At 35.3% G+C, this 17,387-nt stretch overlaps 1 protein-coding gene across 1 annotated transcript in view; it reads left to right on the top strand.

Moving 5' to 3' along the window:
• Nucleotides 1-17,387, top strand: part of NDUFAF2 (NADH:ubiquinone oxidoreductase complex assembly factor 2) — a 149,410-nt gene that overhangs the window by 90,315 nt on the left and 41,708 nt on the right. Inside the window, exons 2-3 of the mRNA XM_036101083.2 lie at nt 2,152-2,241; nt 14,712-14,752. Coding sequence (XP_035956976.2) covers nt 2,152-2,241; nt 14,712-14,752 — 131 coding nt within the window. The remainder of the gene's footprint in view (nt 1-2,151; nt 2,242-14,711; nt 14,753-17,387) is intronic.

Below are 17,387 nucleotides of genomic sequence, written 5' to 3'. Positions count from 1 at the left end.
CAGGGGTCAACTGTAGTGTAAGTCAAGCATTTCATGGTATTTTTTAGGGTAAAGGAGAAGTGGATATTGAAAGAAAAACAAGCCAAATTAAAGAAAAATATTAAGAATATAATACTATAAAGTATGACAAAAAACATAAAGCTGGATTGAATGAAAATTGTCTGACGTTTACGGCTCTCAGCTCTAGATCCTTCTTGCCCTGTGTCCAGGGTTCCCATACCCTATTCCAGAAGCGCAACAGGTGAAATCTGTCTTTTACCTAACTAAGCCTGTCATCTACCTAATACCTGGAGATCTCCCTTTTTTTTTTCTTTTGTTTTAACTAAATAGGTTTTATATTTTTCTAAACAGAGGAATAAGAAATCTGTTATCCTAGGGCAATTAGCTTTAAATCCATGGCAGTAGCTTTAAAATTTTTTAAGTTTGTAAAATAATGTTGTTAACTTCTGCAGTCTTTAAATCCCTGTGCCATTGACCATTATCTACATGACTTTTTGTTTTGACTGTTTTAATTAAATCTAATGTTGTTTTATTATTAAGTGAAGAAACTATGCATTGTTTTATATAATAAAACTCATTGGGTACACCAATGTCAATTACTTATTGTTGTATTAGGACTTATTAAGCCTATACATATATTAGATTAATGTTTTTGTTATCAAAATAACTTTTAAATGTAAATTAGACCCTAAATTTTTGACACCTGATCAGGTACTTAAAATTGCTCTATTTGCAGGGATGGAAATTTTTTGTTGTGATACGTAGGATTGTCTTTACAACTATTGTATGAAAGCATATTAGTATGATTAAGTGTACAGTTTGTGCATAATTTCTTACTCAGTGGGAGGAATGGACTTCATTCTCAGTTCTTAAAAATTATACAAGTAGGGGCGCCTGGGTGGCTCAGTTGGTTAAGCGACTGCCTTTGGCTCAGGTTATGGTCCTGGAGTCCCGGGATTGAGTCCCGCATCGGGCTCCCTGCTCGGCAGGGAGTCTGCTTCTCCCTCTGACCCTCCCCCTTCTCATGCTCTCTCTATCTCATTCTCTCAAATAAATAAATAAAATCTTTAAAAAAAAAGTTATACAAGTAGGACTTATTACAAAGAATGGAGTAGTAGCCCAAATTTCTCTCCCTGACTGGTGTGATCATTGTTAAACCATGCTCCTCCTCTGTTACTCACCCCTGTCTCCTTGTTTCAGCTTGCATTCCCTGACCATGCAGGCACACTTGCCAACTTTTGGGAAGTAGCAAGCTTATCTGGTTTCCCCAGGCTCACAGGCTCAATGACAAAGGAACATGTTTTGAAACCATCATTTTGACAAAGCTGCTTTGAAGGATATAATTGAGATTTTGTAGAAACAGAGGAAAATACAAAATAGTTTTATGTCTTTTATATGAACTTAAAATACATGCTAATCAAATTTTTATTATTGAGAAAAGTAAGCCTTTTGTATTCTCATCGCATCCCCGACCCGTCTACACCTTTTTTCTTTACTGCTCCCTCTGCTCTCATGTTTCTACGTTGCTACCATCCTGTACCAGTGTTAATCTCACACCTGAAGCACGGTACCTATAACTCATCAGCTTTTGCCCTCTTCCTTTAGATCCAGTGAGAGGTAGTCACTCAGTTGGATTCTATGAATCCAACCCGTGATTTGGTTCCCTTGGGTTTGCCAGTGTAATGTGGAGACAGAGTGGCAGCAGGATCTTGTGATTCACTGCATACTTAGTAGGTGCCATGAATAGCGATTCCAGCAGCCGCTGGAACCTCTAATACACATACTTGCAGAATTTGAAGGACTCAAACACTGTTGATTATTAAAATGGGGTTTTTTTTGGTTATTTTGTTTAATTTTTTGGCCATTAGTGCCCGAAGATTAATTGGTTGCTCCTTTTTTTTTTAACACAGCATCTAGATTTTTTTCTACCAAAATTGATTTTGCGTACTATGTAGGAAATTAAAAATTTTTGTAGTAAGTTTAGAATTTGCTTTTTCTAAGGTACCTAATTCTAATGGAATCTATTCTTTTTCCTGATAATTCTTTGACCATATGAGGAGATGTGCAATATCCAAAGAGAAAATATTACTTGTAGTAACTGCTGTGTCATGAGTTTTATTTAAAAATAAAATAATGGCTTTTGTCTTATAGGACAAACTATTCGAGAGAAAAGAATTGTAGAAGCAGCAAATAAAAGAGAAGTGGACTATGAAGTTGGAGATATTCCAACAGAATGGGAGGGTAAGTTTGTGTTTTTAGTAGTATCTTCTGGAAGGCAAATTGTTCATACAAAATTAGATGTTTATCCTTCTTACAAAAACTTTGGTAATCTGAATCTATGAAATTTTTTTAATATTGCCTTTCTTTGAAAGTTGTGAAGGTGTCACACTCTAGTACAGGAACACATGTCCAGTGAAAGGAACTTGTAAACATTAGCAGAGCTGGTACTAGGGTGAGCAGAGCGAAGCTTCTACAATACAGGATTGAAGGAGGCACTCGCTGTCATGTGCTGACCGTGCACTTGCACTCCTCCAGAGTTTAAGTATCGTTTCTGGCACTCACTACCCACATGAACTTGGAAAAGTAATTTCATACTTCTCAGTCTTAGTTTACTCTTGTACAAATTGTGGATAATACTTGCTGTCACCATCTGGAATATTTGCTCAACTTAAAATGACCCTGGTAACTGACCCCCTGTTAAGACAAGGATGGACACTTGATCCCTATCAGGACTTCGGAATTAAGGTAAGAGTTCAAAGTGAGATAAAACAGGTGCAGTCAGTCTTTCAATACGACTGGAACCATAACATACAATTGTGGGTATTATCTTCAATCAACTGTCTAAGCTTTGTTGCAGAAAAAGCTGATCTACTAAGAAGAAAATAGAAACCAGTCTGCAAAAAGAAGAATATAGTGAGACAGAATATTTCCTAGGTTTCCAGGAAGTTTCCAGTTCTCTGTTCCATTTCTTTCTAAATGAAGTTCAGATGCATATCTGTCTTTGAGTGCTAGTGCCACCCCATATCCTTGTAATAAATTCCCTTTTCCTTACCAGTTCTTTGCCTAGCACCTGTCACATTTTAGATCATTTTAGAATGATCCTGTTAATTTTTACAAAAATGCCTCCTGGGATTTTTGGTGGGATTGTGTTGAACATATATATCACTTTGCAAGAACAAACATCTTAACAATAAGTATCTTCTGACCCCTGGACATTATATTTCTCTTAATTTAATTTAGGCCTTTTTTTTTTTTTTTGCACATCTTTTGTCAGAATTATTCGTAAGTATTTCATATTTTTGATGCTATTGTCTATGATAATTTTTTTCAGTGTTAATTTTTGATTGTTCATTACTATCATATAAATATGCAATAGGTATTTGTATATTGATCTTGTATGCTATGACTTTGCTAAGCTCAGTTGTTAATTATAGTAGCTTTTTTATCAACTTCATCAGATCTTTTTTTACTTAGAAGATCATGCAGTCTGTGAATAAAGGCATTTTCTTCGTTCCAGCCTGGATGCCTCTAATTTTTTTAATCTTACCTGTTTGCACTGACTAGAACTTCCAGTATACTGTTGATTAGAAGATATGAGAATGGACGTTCTTGCCTTGTTCCTGATGTATTACTCTTTTTATACATTGTTGATTGGTTTATTTAAAATTTTGTTTAATACTTTATCTTGAGGTATATTGGTTAGTAACTTCTCTTTCTTGTAATGTCTTTGCTTGGGTTTTGTGTCAGTGAAAGCTGATCTCATGAAATGAGTTTTGGATATATTCCTTCTTCAATATCTTGCAAAACTTTATGTAGAGTTAAAATTATTTTAAAAAAATATTTGATAGACTTTACTACTGAAGCCATCTGGGCCTGGAGTTTTCAACTACAAATTAAATTTCTTTATTAGATTTAAGATATTCAGGTTATCTATATCTTCTTGAGTGACCTTTGGTAGCATGTTTCTTTCAAAGAGTCTGTTTATTTCATCTAGATTTCCAAATTTTTTGCATGACACCATAATACTTCCTTATTATTCTTTTAATATCTTTAGAATCTGTAGTGATGTCACCTCTCTCATTCTTGGTTTTTATGGCTGAATTGTGTTCCCCCAAAATCTACGTTGAGGTCTTAACCCCAGCACCTCAGACTATATTTGTAGACTATATTTGAAAATAGAGTCTTTAAAGAGGTAATCAGGTAAAATAAGGTTATTAGGATGGGTCTTAATCCAATATGACTGGTGTCCTTATAAGAAGAGGAGAGTAGGACACAGACATATACAGAGGGAAGACCTTGTGAAAACACAGGCAGAAGACAGCCATCTACAACCTGAGTGAGAAACCTTAGAAGAAACGGACCCTGCCAACACCTTGATCTTAGTCTTCTACCTTCCAGAATTGTGAAAAAATAAATTTCTATTATTTAAGCCACTGAATGTTTGGCACTTTACTTTGTTATGGCAGCCCTAGCAAACTAATAATTAGTATTAAGGATTATTTATGATTCTATTTTATTTCCTATTTTTGGTTTTCAGCTGTATCTCCACTGAGTGGCTGTTTTGGGTTTTATAGACTATATCTTCAACATATCAAAGTCTTTATTTATGTGATGTTTCCATTTCATATAGATACAAGAACCTTACAAAGGTGTACTGCCATTTCTTCCTTCTAACATTTCTGTTATTGTAATATATTTTAGTTCTACTTGTTACAAACTACACACTGCATTGTTATTTTTACTTAAATAGTGAACTAGGATTTAGAAAGACTTAATCAATAAGAAAAATAAGACATATTTATTCATATTGTTACAATTTCTAATGCTCTTCATTCCTTTTTGTAGATCCACATTTCCATCTGTGATCATTTTCCTTTAGTGTCTAAGGCTTCCTTTAACATTTCTTTAAATGTGAGTCTGCTAGCATTGATCTCTTTCAGCTTTGATATGTCTGAAACATATATATATATATTTGGGGGGGCAGAAGGAGAGGGAGAGAGAGAATCTTAAGCAGGCTCCATGCCCAGTGTAGAGCCCAAACAGGCCTCAATCTCACAATCCTGAGATCCTGACCTGAGCTGAAATCAAGAGTCAGATGCTTAACTGACTGAGCCACCCAGGCACCCCTGTATGAAATATAAAGATATTCCTCTGGCTATAATAGTCTAGGTTGATAGTTTTTTTTTTTTTCCTTTTAGTAGTTTAAAGATAACTTTACATTGTTTCTGTCGAGAAATCTGTTGTCATGCTTTTCTTTGTCCCTTTATGTGTAATGTGTATATTTTTCTTGCAGCTGTTTTAAAGTTATTCTTTTTTTAACTGGTTTTCAGAAATTTGATCATGATGTACCATCATATAGTCTCTTGTGCTTGAAATTTCATGAGCTTCTTCGACCTATGGATTTGTTGTTTCAGTCAATTTTAGAAATATTTTGCCCATTATTTCTTCAAATACTTTTCTCTGAGTCCCTTCTGTCCTTCCTTTTGGGGACTCCATTTACAATTTTAGGCTATTTGAAGTTGTCTCATAGTTCAAAAACACACTCTGATCATTTGTGGAGGTTTATTTTCTTTGAGTTTCATTCTGTATGGTTTCTCTTGCTGTATCTTCAAGTTCACTAATGTTTTCTTTTACAGTGTCAAATTCCTACCAGTCCATCCAGGGTATACCTCATTTCAGACATTGTAGCTTTCATCTGAATAAGTTTGATATGGGTCTGTTTTATATCTTCCATGTCTCTACCTAACCTGTTCAATCTGTCCACTAGCTTTTTGAACATATGGAGTACAGTTATAACTGTTTTAATGTTCTTATCTGCTAATTCTACCATCTGTGTCTGTTTTTAGTTGGTTTTGGTTAGTTGATTTTTTTTCTCCTCAATATGGGAAGTATTTTCCTACTTCTTTGTTGGCTTTGCAGTTTCTGATTGGATGTCAGACATTTAAAATTTTTGCCTCGTTGGATACTGGATATTTTTATATTCCTATCTATATTGTTGAGCTTTGTTCTGAGGCACAGTTACTTGGAAACAGTTTGATCCTTTCAGGGATTGCTTTTAAGATTCGTTAGTTGGGACTGGAACAGAGTTTAATCTAGAACTAACTGCACTGCTGATGCAAGTCATTGCTGAGCACTCTCCTCTGCCCCATCAATCATGAGGTTTTCCACTCTGGGTGGTGGAAATTAACATTACTCTTGACCCTGTGTAAAACGTGAGAACTGTTCCTTCTGATCCTTTCAGGTGGTTCTTTTCCTGGTCTTAAGAGTTCCTTACTCACATGAACTCATTAGTGCTCTGCTGAATACTTGATAGCAGCCTCCTGTCAATCTCCACAGTTTTCTCTCTGTGTAGCTGTGTCATGTCTGATAGTCTGTCCTGTGAATTTTAGTCACCTTGGTCTCCCTAGACTCCCAGCTTCATCTCTATAACATAGGTAGTATGGTGAATTTTAGCAGGATCCCCTCCCGATGCCACAGCATGGAAACTCACAGAGCAGTAAGTGAGGCATTGTTTCTTTTAACATTCTGAAGGGATCACTATATTTCATTACTTGATGTCCACTGTCTTGAAAATTATTGTTTCATGTAATTTGTCCCTGTTGCTCCATGTTGCCTAGAAGCAGAAAACAGCTTTCTTTCCATTCATTTAATGCATTTGAAATTCATTTATGTGTTTTGCATGAATCAGCAGTTTATACCTTTTTTATTGCTGAGTAGAATTTTATCATATTGATATACCAATTTGTCCATTCACCAGCTGCGGGACATTTAGGTTGTTTATACTTTATAACATTTATAACTGGAGCCACTATATAAATTCATATTTCTATTCAGGTATAAATATATGAACATAAATTTTCACTTCTTTCAGGTAACTACCTTGAATTGGCATTTCTAGGTCAGGTGGCAAAAATAGATTCAACTTAAACTGCTAAACTGTTTTTTAACATGGCTATACCATTTAGCTTTCCCATTAGCAGTGTATGGAAAGTTATAGTTGCTCCTCATCTTCACTAGCCTTTGGTGTTGTCAGTGTCACTAGGTCTGATCCATTGTAATAGGTGTGTTGTAGTGTCTCGTTGTGGTTTTAATTTTTATTTCTCTAGTGCCTAGTGATGCTGATCATCTTTGCATGACCTTGTTTGCCATTTGTATATCTTCTTTACTCTAGTGTCTATTCTTATCTTTTTGCCCAGAAATTTTTCATTTGGTTCAGTTTTTTTTCCAACTTGTTTATTTTTGAGGGTTCCTTATTTATGTTCAATACAATTCCCTTACCATGTATGTGATTTGCAAATATTTTTGTCCCAGTCTGTGGCTTGTTTTTCCATTCTTTTGACAGTGCTTCTTGGAGAGCACACATTTATAATTTTAATGAAGTCCAATTTATCATTTTTTTCTTTGATATATCATGATCTTGGTGTTGTAAGAAATTTTTGCTTAACCCAAGGTCATGAATATTTTCTCCTGTGATTTCTTCTAGAAATTTTATAGTTTGGGGTTTTAGACTTATATCTGTGATCCATTTTATTCTATTTTTTGTATGGTATAGGTATCAATTTCATTTATATAGATATCCAGTTTTTTCCAGTACTATTTTTTTATTGTGTTAAAATACACATAGCATAAAATTTACAATCTTAACCATTTTTAGGTGTACAGTTCAGTGGTATTAAATACATTGACTTTATTGTGTAGCCATCACTACCATCTATCCCCTTAACTCTTTTCATCTTGTAAAACAAACTCTGTAGCATTAGACAATAATTCTCCGTTCTTCCTTACTCTTCCCTGGCAACCATCATTATACTTTGTCTTTATGGTTTTAACTACTCTCCCAGCACTATTTCTGAAATGACCATCCTTTTCTCACAGTCTTTGCACCTTTGTTAAACATCATTTGGCTATATAGATGTGGGCTATGTATTCTCTATTCTGTCCGTGGATCTGTCTGTCCTTTTCCCAATGCCACACTGTCTTGATTACTGAGACTTTGTAATAAGTCTTGAAATAGGTAATTTGAATCCTCCAATCTCTTTTTCAAAACTGTTTTAATTAGTTTGGGCCCTTTGTCATTATATATGACTTTTAATAGCAGCTTATCACTTACTACCAAAAAATCCTTCTTAGATTTTCATTGGGAATGTATTGAATTTATAGATCAGTTTTCATTGGAAATGTATTGAGTTTTCTATGAACACAGCATATTCTCTCCATTTCCTTAGGTCTATCCTTCATTTTTTCATCTATAATTTTTAGCTTACAGATCTGGCACATATTTTATTAAGTTAAAACCTAAGTGTTGGGTCACCTGGGTGGCTCAGTCCATTAAGCGTCCAGCTCTTGATTTCAGCTCAGGTCATGATCTCAGGGTTGTGGGATGGCATGGGGCTCCTCGCTCACCAACCCATGGTAACCACCATTCTACTCTGTGCTTCTATGAATTCAACTTTTTTACATTCCACATAAAAATGGCATCATGTAGTATTTTTCTTTCTGTGTCTAGTGTATTTCATTTACCATATCTTCTAGGTTCATCTGATATTGTCACAAATAACGGGATTTTCTTCTTTTTAAGGTTGAATAATATTCCATTGTAAATATATGTGTGTGTGTGTGTGTGTGTGTGTGTATGCACACACACCACAATTTCATTATTCATTCATCTGTGAATGAACACTTATGTTGTTTCTATACCTTGGCTGCAGAGAAAATGGGAGCATAGATATCGCTTCAAGATAGTGATTTCATGGGGCGCCTGGGTGGCTCAGTTGGTTAAGCAACTGCCTTTGGCTCAGGTCATGATCCTGGAGTCCCTGGATCGAGTCCCGCATTGGGCTCCCTGCTCGGCAGGGAGTCTGCTTCTCCCTCTGACCCTCCCCCTTCTCATGTGCTCTCTCTCTCTCATTCTCTCTCTCTCAAATAAATAAAATCTTTAAAAAAAAAAAAAAGATAGTGATTTCATGTCCTTTGGATATATACCCAGAAGAGGGATTGCTGGATCATATGGTAGTTCTTTTTTTTATTTTTTGAGGTACCTCCCTACTGTTTTCCATACTGGCTGTATCAGTTTACATTCCCACCAACACATAACACTGACTAGTTAGAATTTAAAAGAATGATGATACAAGGTGTTAATGAGGATGTAAAGTACCTGAAACTTTCATAAATAGTTTGGCTGAAGTGTAAATGGTACAACTACTTTGGAAAACAGTTTATTAATTCTTTATAAATTTTTAAAATACACATACCCTATAATCTAGAAGTTCTGTTGGATATTAACCCAGAGATATAAAAACATAGATCTACCCAAACACTTGTACCCAAAGTTTTCATAGCAGCTTTATTCATAAAAGCCCAAAATTGAAAGCTGCGCAAACACCCAACAAAAAGTGAGTGGATAATAGCACTGTTATTTTTCTATATGGTGGGATACTATGTAGCAATAAAAAAATGAACTGCTGCTATGCTCACTGTATTTGTTTTTTATTGCTCCATATCAGTATTACCACACACTTAGTTTAAAACACTACATATTTATCATCTCCTAGTTCCTGTGGTTACAGATCCAGGCACAGCCTAGATGGGTTCTCTACTTAGGATCTCACAGGGCTGCAATCAAGGTGTCCAGGGCTGCTTTCTCATCTGGAGGTGTGAGTGTGGAAGGATCCACTTTCCCACATGTGTGGTTATTCGTAGCATTCATTTCTTTACAATTGTAGGACTGTGAGCTTTAGTTTTTCACTTGATGCTGGCCAGAGGCCACCCTAAGCTCCTAGAGGTCACTTGCAGTTCTTTCCACATAGGATCCTCCAACATGGCCACTTTTTCCCTTACAGCCAGCAAGGGAGAAGCTCCAGCAAAATAGATGCTGTAATCCTACCTAACGTAATCATGCACTCATAGACATCCCATCACCTTTGCCCTGTTATTATAGTTAGAAGTAAGTCACAGGGCCTGCCTTCATCAAGAGATGGGGGCTGTGGAGCCTACCTTAAGAGTCTGTTCTCCAGACACAGTTACATGGATGAACTTTAACATTATGTTGAGTAAAACAAGTTAGATGCAAAAGAGTACATACTGTAAAATTCTGTTTATATGAAATTGTAGATAAGGCAGAACTAATCAACAGTGACAGAAAGTGTAGCACTAAATAATTAGGGGCTGTGGATGGATTAGGGTGGGTGTTTGCATGTGGTCAGACATTAGGCAACTTATGGGAGTGATGGAAATGTTCTATATACTGATTGTGGTGCTGGTTAGAAGGTTGTATATGTTTTTCAGAATTTATGGAATTGTACACTTAAAATGGTTTCACTATACCTCAATAAAGTGGATTAAGAAAAAAGAACAATAATCATCATGAGCATCACAAAATATTTAACTTAAATGTGCCAACTAAATCTAATAATATCCTTAAGATATGCCCAAGGGTCAGTAATCAGAAAGTGACTCATTTCATAATATATCATTTGAAGAATTTTCACAGTTAAAAAATATGGATTCTTATGTTTGTAGTTTTTTATAATGTATACACACCCAGAACTGGCAAAGATCATTTTTTAAAAGATGAGGCTTTATTATAGTGTTGTCTTTTTCTTGAGTGAAGTAAACAACCCATATTTCTAATATAATATCTTTTGGATGCAAACTGTTGACAAGCTTTCTGTAATTTTAGTTCTGAATGGTCACCCTACTGACTCTAGTGATAAATGTCTCATTTACCTTAACCCCAGTTGGTACTGCTTCTAAAAGTGTGTTAGCCATTTTCAGTGCTTATGGAAATTTGAAGAATGTATGCTTCATGAAGTATTTTCCTGCTTGCTTCTTCTAGTCTCTTTTAGTGATTAATGGGAACTTTAATTTGCATGCTCACTTTTACGCTTATTATAGTGTGTTATGTTCCAATAAGAGTATTAAAGTTCAATGAAGATCTCATGCATACTGATGAGAATGCAAATGAACATTGATGAAAGAATGCTAGGATCTTAAGGCATAAACTGTCCAGTTATCTTGCTAAATTCTACTCAAACAATGGTTACATTATAATGAAGACTGATACAGAATCCACCATACAGATATAATTAGCAATGGCAAAATCATTATATAATTTATAATTGGATAGAGGTTCAGTTCCAGATTGTTATGAGGATAAAAAAAAGAAATGTAATGATTTGATATTAATGCTTATTTTTATTCCTTCCTCTTCCTAACCTTTGCCAGCCTTCAGCAGGATATTTCCTTTGTTGCATATAGTTATTGGCAAAGTTAGATAAGATTATATAAATGAGTGATCACATCGAATATTTCCAGCTGTAACCTTTATTGGATACATAGCAGTAAATGGGCATCAACCATCATCTCAAGAACATTTCAAGTATCTGGTTATTGTAGAATTATACAAATTTATCTCAGCAATTGCATTTATTTATCTAGATAAAACAAAGATCTTTTTCCTTGAGCCATTTAAAACAAAGCTAAAGAAGTCCTGTATCCTTCCTGAGAGAATAGTGTGTCTCATGAGGGCAACTATTCTAGGCAGTTCTTAATATGTTATCTGAGTTATATTGCATTCTTCCGTGCATGAATTTTATAAACTTATACAAACCAGTACACTTTAGAAAACACATATCAGTTAGTCTATTAATTTATGTTGGGACTTTAAAAAATTATTGAGATTCTATTGAAGTATTTTTCTAACCTTACCAAAAAACTGAAAATGCTGTTTTATAGACTCATCCGTAAGACAGATTGTTGTTTTTCTCATGGTAATAGTAAGTATGCATTGTGCCATTATACTTTTTCAGCATGATCTCATGCCAATAGTAGGTGTTCACAGACTCTCAAATACATGGTATTCATTAGTAAAAAGTATAATAGTTAATAATGATTTTCATTTTAGATAATATGAAAGTGTTTTTTAAATTTTATTTTATTATGTTATGTTAATCGCCATACATTACATCATTAGTTTTTGATGTAGTGTTCCATGATTCATTGTTTGCGTGTAACACCCAGTGCTCCATTCAATATGGCCCTCCTTAATACCCATCACCAAGCTAACCTATCCCCCCACCCCCTTCCCCTCTAGAACCCTCAGTTTGTTTCTCAGGGTCCATAGTCTCTCATGGTTTGTCTCCCCCTCCGATTCTCCCCCCCTTCATTTTTCCCCTCCTACTATCTTCTTTTTTTCTTTTTTTTTTTTTTAACACATAGTGTATTATTTGTTTCAGAGGTCTGTGATTCATCAGTCTTACACAATTCACAGCACTCACCATAGCACATACCCTCCCCAATGTCTATCACCCAGCCACCCCATCCCTCCCACCCCCCACCACTCCAGCAACCCTCAGTTTGTTTCCTGAGATTAAGAATTCCTCATATCAGTGAAGTCATATGATACTTGTCTTTCTCTGATTGACTTAATGAAAGTATTTTTGAATCAAGACAGATAGTTGTTGCTACAAGGCCTTACGTATTGGTAGCTCTAGTAAAGGGGTTGGCAAACTTTCTTTAAAAGGCCAGGTGATAAATATCTTGGGCTTTCTGGGTTCTACTGTCTTTGTTACAACTACTCAACTCTGCTGGTGTAGCGCAAAAGCAGCTGTAGATATGTTAACAAATAAGTATGGCTGTGTTCCAATAAAACCTTATTTACTGACACTGAAATTTGAATTGTATGTAATTTTCATGTGTCATGAAATATTGTTCTTCATTTGATTTTTTTTTCAACCATTTAAAAATGTAAAAACAAGCCGTGGGTTGAATTTGGCTTGCGGGCTATATAGTTTGCCAACTCTGCCCTAGCAGTTGATTTTTCTGAATTAACTTTCTAATCTAATTTAAAACTAAAGATTTACTGTTTAAAACCTTTTAGAGGTGTATGGCTCATGTTGAATTATTTTAAAAGAAGCCTCTGTCCTAGAAAAAAAAATGTCCATAAATAAAGTTAAGTAACTTATTTTGACCATAAAGAGGCAGTTGAAAATTACATAAAGCACTTTATTTCCTTGATTGCACAGAGGAGTCTTACTATTGCTAAGCTGGATTTTCTAACACAGGCAAAAGTTCCATTACAACAAATATTCATATAGTGGAAGTATTTTATAGTGGATGTATTCATTCAACAGCTGTATTAAGTACCTACTGTTTGGAGGCATTTAAGTGGTAGAAACATAAATCTCCCATGGATGCACCTTGCCCCTGACAGCCTTGCCATCCTAACAAGGAACATAAAATCTGTACAAGTTGTGACTAGAAATGGACCAGATAGGAGTGGAAGCTAAGAAGAAAGAGAATGCAGAGAAGAACAGGGATAGAAACTCAGAAGTAGGCGTGTAGAGAAGGTTAAAATGCTGGGACTATATTAAAAATACATTCTGTGGGATCAGTGCAAGGCCTGCAGTTGAATGTTGCTGTCTGTACCCCAATAGCCATTCAGTACTGGACTTGTCATGAGGACAGTTCCTGGTGCTATGATTTGAATGACAGAAGGCTGGCTGGTGGAGCTGGTCCGAAGAAAAGGGAGCTGGTTAGCAGATGGAGCTCAGGTTTTAGAGCCAGTCGAACAAGGGGTTGATTCCCAGGCTGTTACTAATTATATGAATTTAGGCAGATTGCTTAATCTTTCTGAACCTCTGTAAAATGGGGTCACTAATCCTTATTTTCCTGCATGTAATTACAGTTATGACCTATTCCTCTTCTAGTTTTATGTTCTTTGCTTGTTGCTTAGTGAAATTTGAGAGACTGCCTAGTAGAACATGGATAGCTTTTGGAGCTAGAGACAGGGTCAAATCTGGACTCAGATGCCACCATTACCACCTAATGTATAAATTTGAGAAAGTTATTTAATTTCTCTATTAAATTAGGATATCTCACAATTTTGTAATGAAAACTAAATCAACTAAAGTGATCAAACAGTTTTCTACTTTTTAAAGACCAAATTCCTAAAGTATATTTACTCACAGTTTTCTATATATCCCCATAGGCCAAGCAGATATTATTGATCTTAGTTTTTTTATTAAGTCAGTTAAAAAAAAAAATAGGTTTATGGAATAATAGTGATAATGATAGTATTAACTTAGACTTAATGCTTACTGTATGCCAGATTCTGACCTAAGAATTTATAGATATCATTTCATATAACTTTCACAACAACTCTAAAATGTAAATACTACTATAGTCTATATTTTACAGATAGGAAATCTGATTTTTAGAAAATTAAATAGCTTCCCCCAGGTGACACAGCTAGTAAGTGATAAAGCTGGGATTTGAACCCAGAATATCTGATTCTACTCTCCTAAACGATGTACTATATGTCTTCCATGTGATTCTGATACATTTCCCTAGAGGCACCTGCCCTACTTCCTTCCTATTGCTATAAAGCATCAGGCACTCAGTTGAGTTCAGATGATTTTGAGGCCTGATTTTAGATGTGGACTGTCCCCTCCTTAATAAACTCCCTATGCTGTTGTATTTTTTTATGACACAAATCACGACCTGACATCATATGTTTGTGTGTTTATTTTCTGTTCCCCTTCACAAGTATAAATGCTGCAGGAGAGGAGGAAATTCATGTTTACTTCCTTCTTGCATGCCCAGTGCCTAAAACAATATGTAACAGGTGCTAATAAATATTTGTTTTATGCATGAATGAATAAAGTGTGCAAATTATCAAAAAGCTTACATTTAAGTATCATTTTTCTTTCTAGCTTGGATTAGAAAAACAAGAAAGACTCCACCTACAATGGAGGTAAGAATACACAATGAAAATATTCAAATAGCATGTTTTTATAATGCTGTGTTTCTCAATTAGGAGTTTACATAAAGCCTCAGAATAAATATTATGCATCTTCCCAGAGTGTTAATTTTACTCCACAGAAAACAATTTAAAATGTCTTTATAATAAAATAAATGCACAAGTTATGGAATGTAACATGAAATTCATGTGAATTTTTAAATGAAATAAGAAAAATGCAATACAAAACAAAAATACATTTTAGAAAGTTTAGACTCAGAGCAGTTTGCATCAGGACATTTCGCCTGGTTCCCGGGAGCTATGTTCTGATATGGGTGCTTGGTGGAAAAGTCTGAGAAACACTGAATCTCATGGTCCTGTCCAAATCATGCTCTGCTTATTTTGCCCTTAACTTTATAGCAAATGTAAACTTTTATAATTTTGTATACATTTAACTCTATCAAGTATCTGAAGAAACTTTAAAATATACAATTAGCATGTAACACGAAACAGATTAATAGTTGAATTTTTATTTTAAACTTTAAAAACATAGTTTTGGTAGTATGCAGAATAAAAAGTATAGCAATGCTATGATGTACATATTTTTAAAACATATTTCATAATTTTTATTTTAAAACAATAACATAAAGTGTTCTAAAAATACTTCATAAATGTATTTCATAAGAGGAGAATTCCCAAATTCATTAGTGTACTGCCTATTCCTTTTCTTCTATTTAGGACTTCCTTTCTGTTTTCTCTGCCCTCTCCCATCACTACTACAACCCTGATAACAAGAGAAATGGGCTTCAACACTCAGGCCCCACTTGTTGAGAGGTAGAATTCATGATGACCCATAAATTGACATACTTATGCTCCATTTCTCCTGTACTAGCCCAACAATGTTTGTCAGGCCAGAGTCTGAATGAGTGCATCTCTAAACCCATTTCTAGCTTTGTATGTTGTTTCCACTATGGCCCTGCCCTACTCTTGTCAAATCCTTCTTTCTAATATCAGTGAATCTTGGAATAAAAAGGAAGAAAAGTCATTGTGATCCAAGATTCAGAGGCATCCCCAGTGGTTTACAATGGTAGGAATCATCGAGGAGCCCTCCTGAGAACCCTTCTCTTGACCATAGTAAGAGCTCCTATTCTCAGAACTAAAGATGTTTCTTCTATCCTTAGAACTTTAAAAGCCTTCTTCAATGGAAATGTTGATACGCAAAGTGATTAGATGGAGAAAACTGCAACAATTAGGCCTAAGACACCACCCCTGTAAATTTCAGGTTTTTCACACAAGCTCCAATTAGAACAATAAGACCAAGCCATTCCATCCATGGTGCTCACGTTCTTGAATATATGAAAAGGAGCCTTCCCTTGCCTCTTTTCTAAAGTTCTTTCAATCTCATCCTTCTTTATGCTCTTCTGTACCCTCCCAACACACACACACACACACACACACACACACACACACACACACACCCTTTTCCTCCCTCTTGATCATTTCTTTTCCATTGTGTTTCAGGAATTTCTCTTTCTTTGTTAGCAAATTACCCTTCACCTTTAATATTTTCTTAGGAACTTTCTCTACCACAAAGCCACAACTGAAATCTGCCTGTGTCTGAAAGATAGTGAGCCTCTTCATGCTCATTTTACCACAACCTACAGAAAGAAAGTGGGTTCAACTGACCCTTTCTTTCCCTAGTCACTTCCAAAAATATTCTTAAATTTTGTGGGGCCAGGGGAGAGTAGTAACTCGGCAATCTAAGTATATTTTTCTCCACCTGTTTATAATTTTTGTCTCTGCCAACTTCTAGGCCACTCCCCACACTGATGGTGGAGATGAGAACCAAACTTATAGACTTCTCCTTCAGTGCCTTCCCGAGTCTTAGCTGTTCCATTTTGTTTGTTTGTTTGTTTGTTTTTACTTCATCCATACTAATATCCCTACCTCAATTGAACAACCGCTTCCATAGCCACACCTTGGTTCTTATCACCAAACACCATTCTACCACTAAAACTTGTAAATTCTTAAATTCCAGATTCTGTATGTGTCATATTAAGAGAATAAAACCTATATTTAATGTAAAATAAGACAAGTATACAGAAAACCACAAGAATTAAATGTACAGCTTAATGGGTTATTATAAGGTGAATTCCACACAGGTCAGAAACAGAACTTTGTCAGCTACTCCAGAATCATATGCCCTGTCTCAATACAACCTCCCCCAAAAGAAACCCTGAACTTGACTTTTACAATAATCATTTTCTCACAGTTTTAACTAATTTGACCACCCAGATGTACATTTTAGTTTAGAGTTGTCCATTTTGTAAAAACTTCACATTTGATTTAAATATCTGTCAATCTTTGTGGTTCTCCTCCATCCCTTTTATTTTCTTCTAAATTTGTCTGTTGAAAAACCTAGCCCATTTGACCTGTAGAGCTTGCCACAGTTTAGATTTTTTCGATCTTACGTTCTTCATGTAGTTCAACACGTTACTCTGTCTTCTGTCTTTCAATTTAGTAGCTGGATCCAGAGGCTGGATACTCATGTTTTGAACTTTTTGTAAAGATTGTAGAAAATGTTTGACAAGACTATGGGAGAGCACATCTGGTTGTCCCTCTTTTTGTGATCTTCACAGTTGCTTTTGCT

This window comes from Halichoerus grypus, chromosome 2 (assembly GCF_964656455.1).
Source record: "Halichoerus grypus chromosome 2, mHalGry1.hap1.1, whole genome shotgun sequence".
Taxonomy (NCBI): Eukaryota; Metazoa; Chordata; class Mammalia; order Carnivora; family Phocidae; genus Halichoerus; species Halichoerus grypus.
The sequence above is the reverse complement of the archived record's forward strand: the minus strand, read 5'-3'. Positions and strand labels throughout refer to the sequence as shown.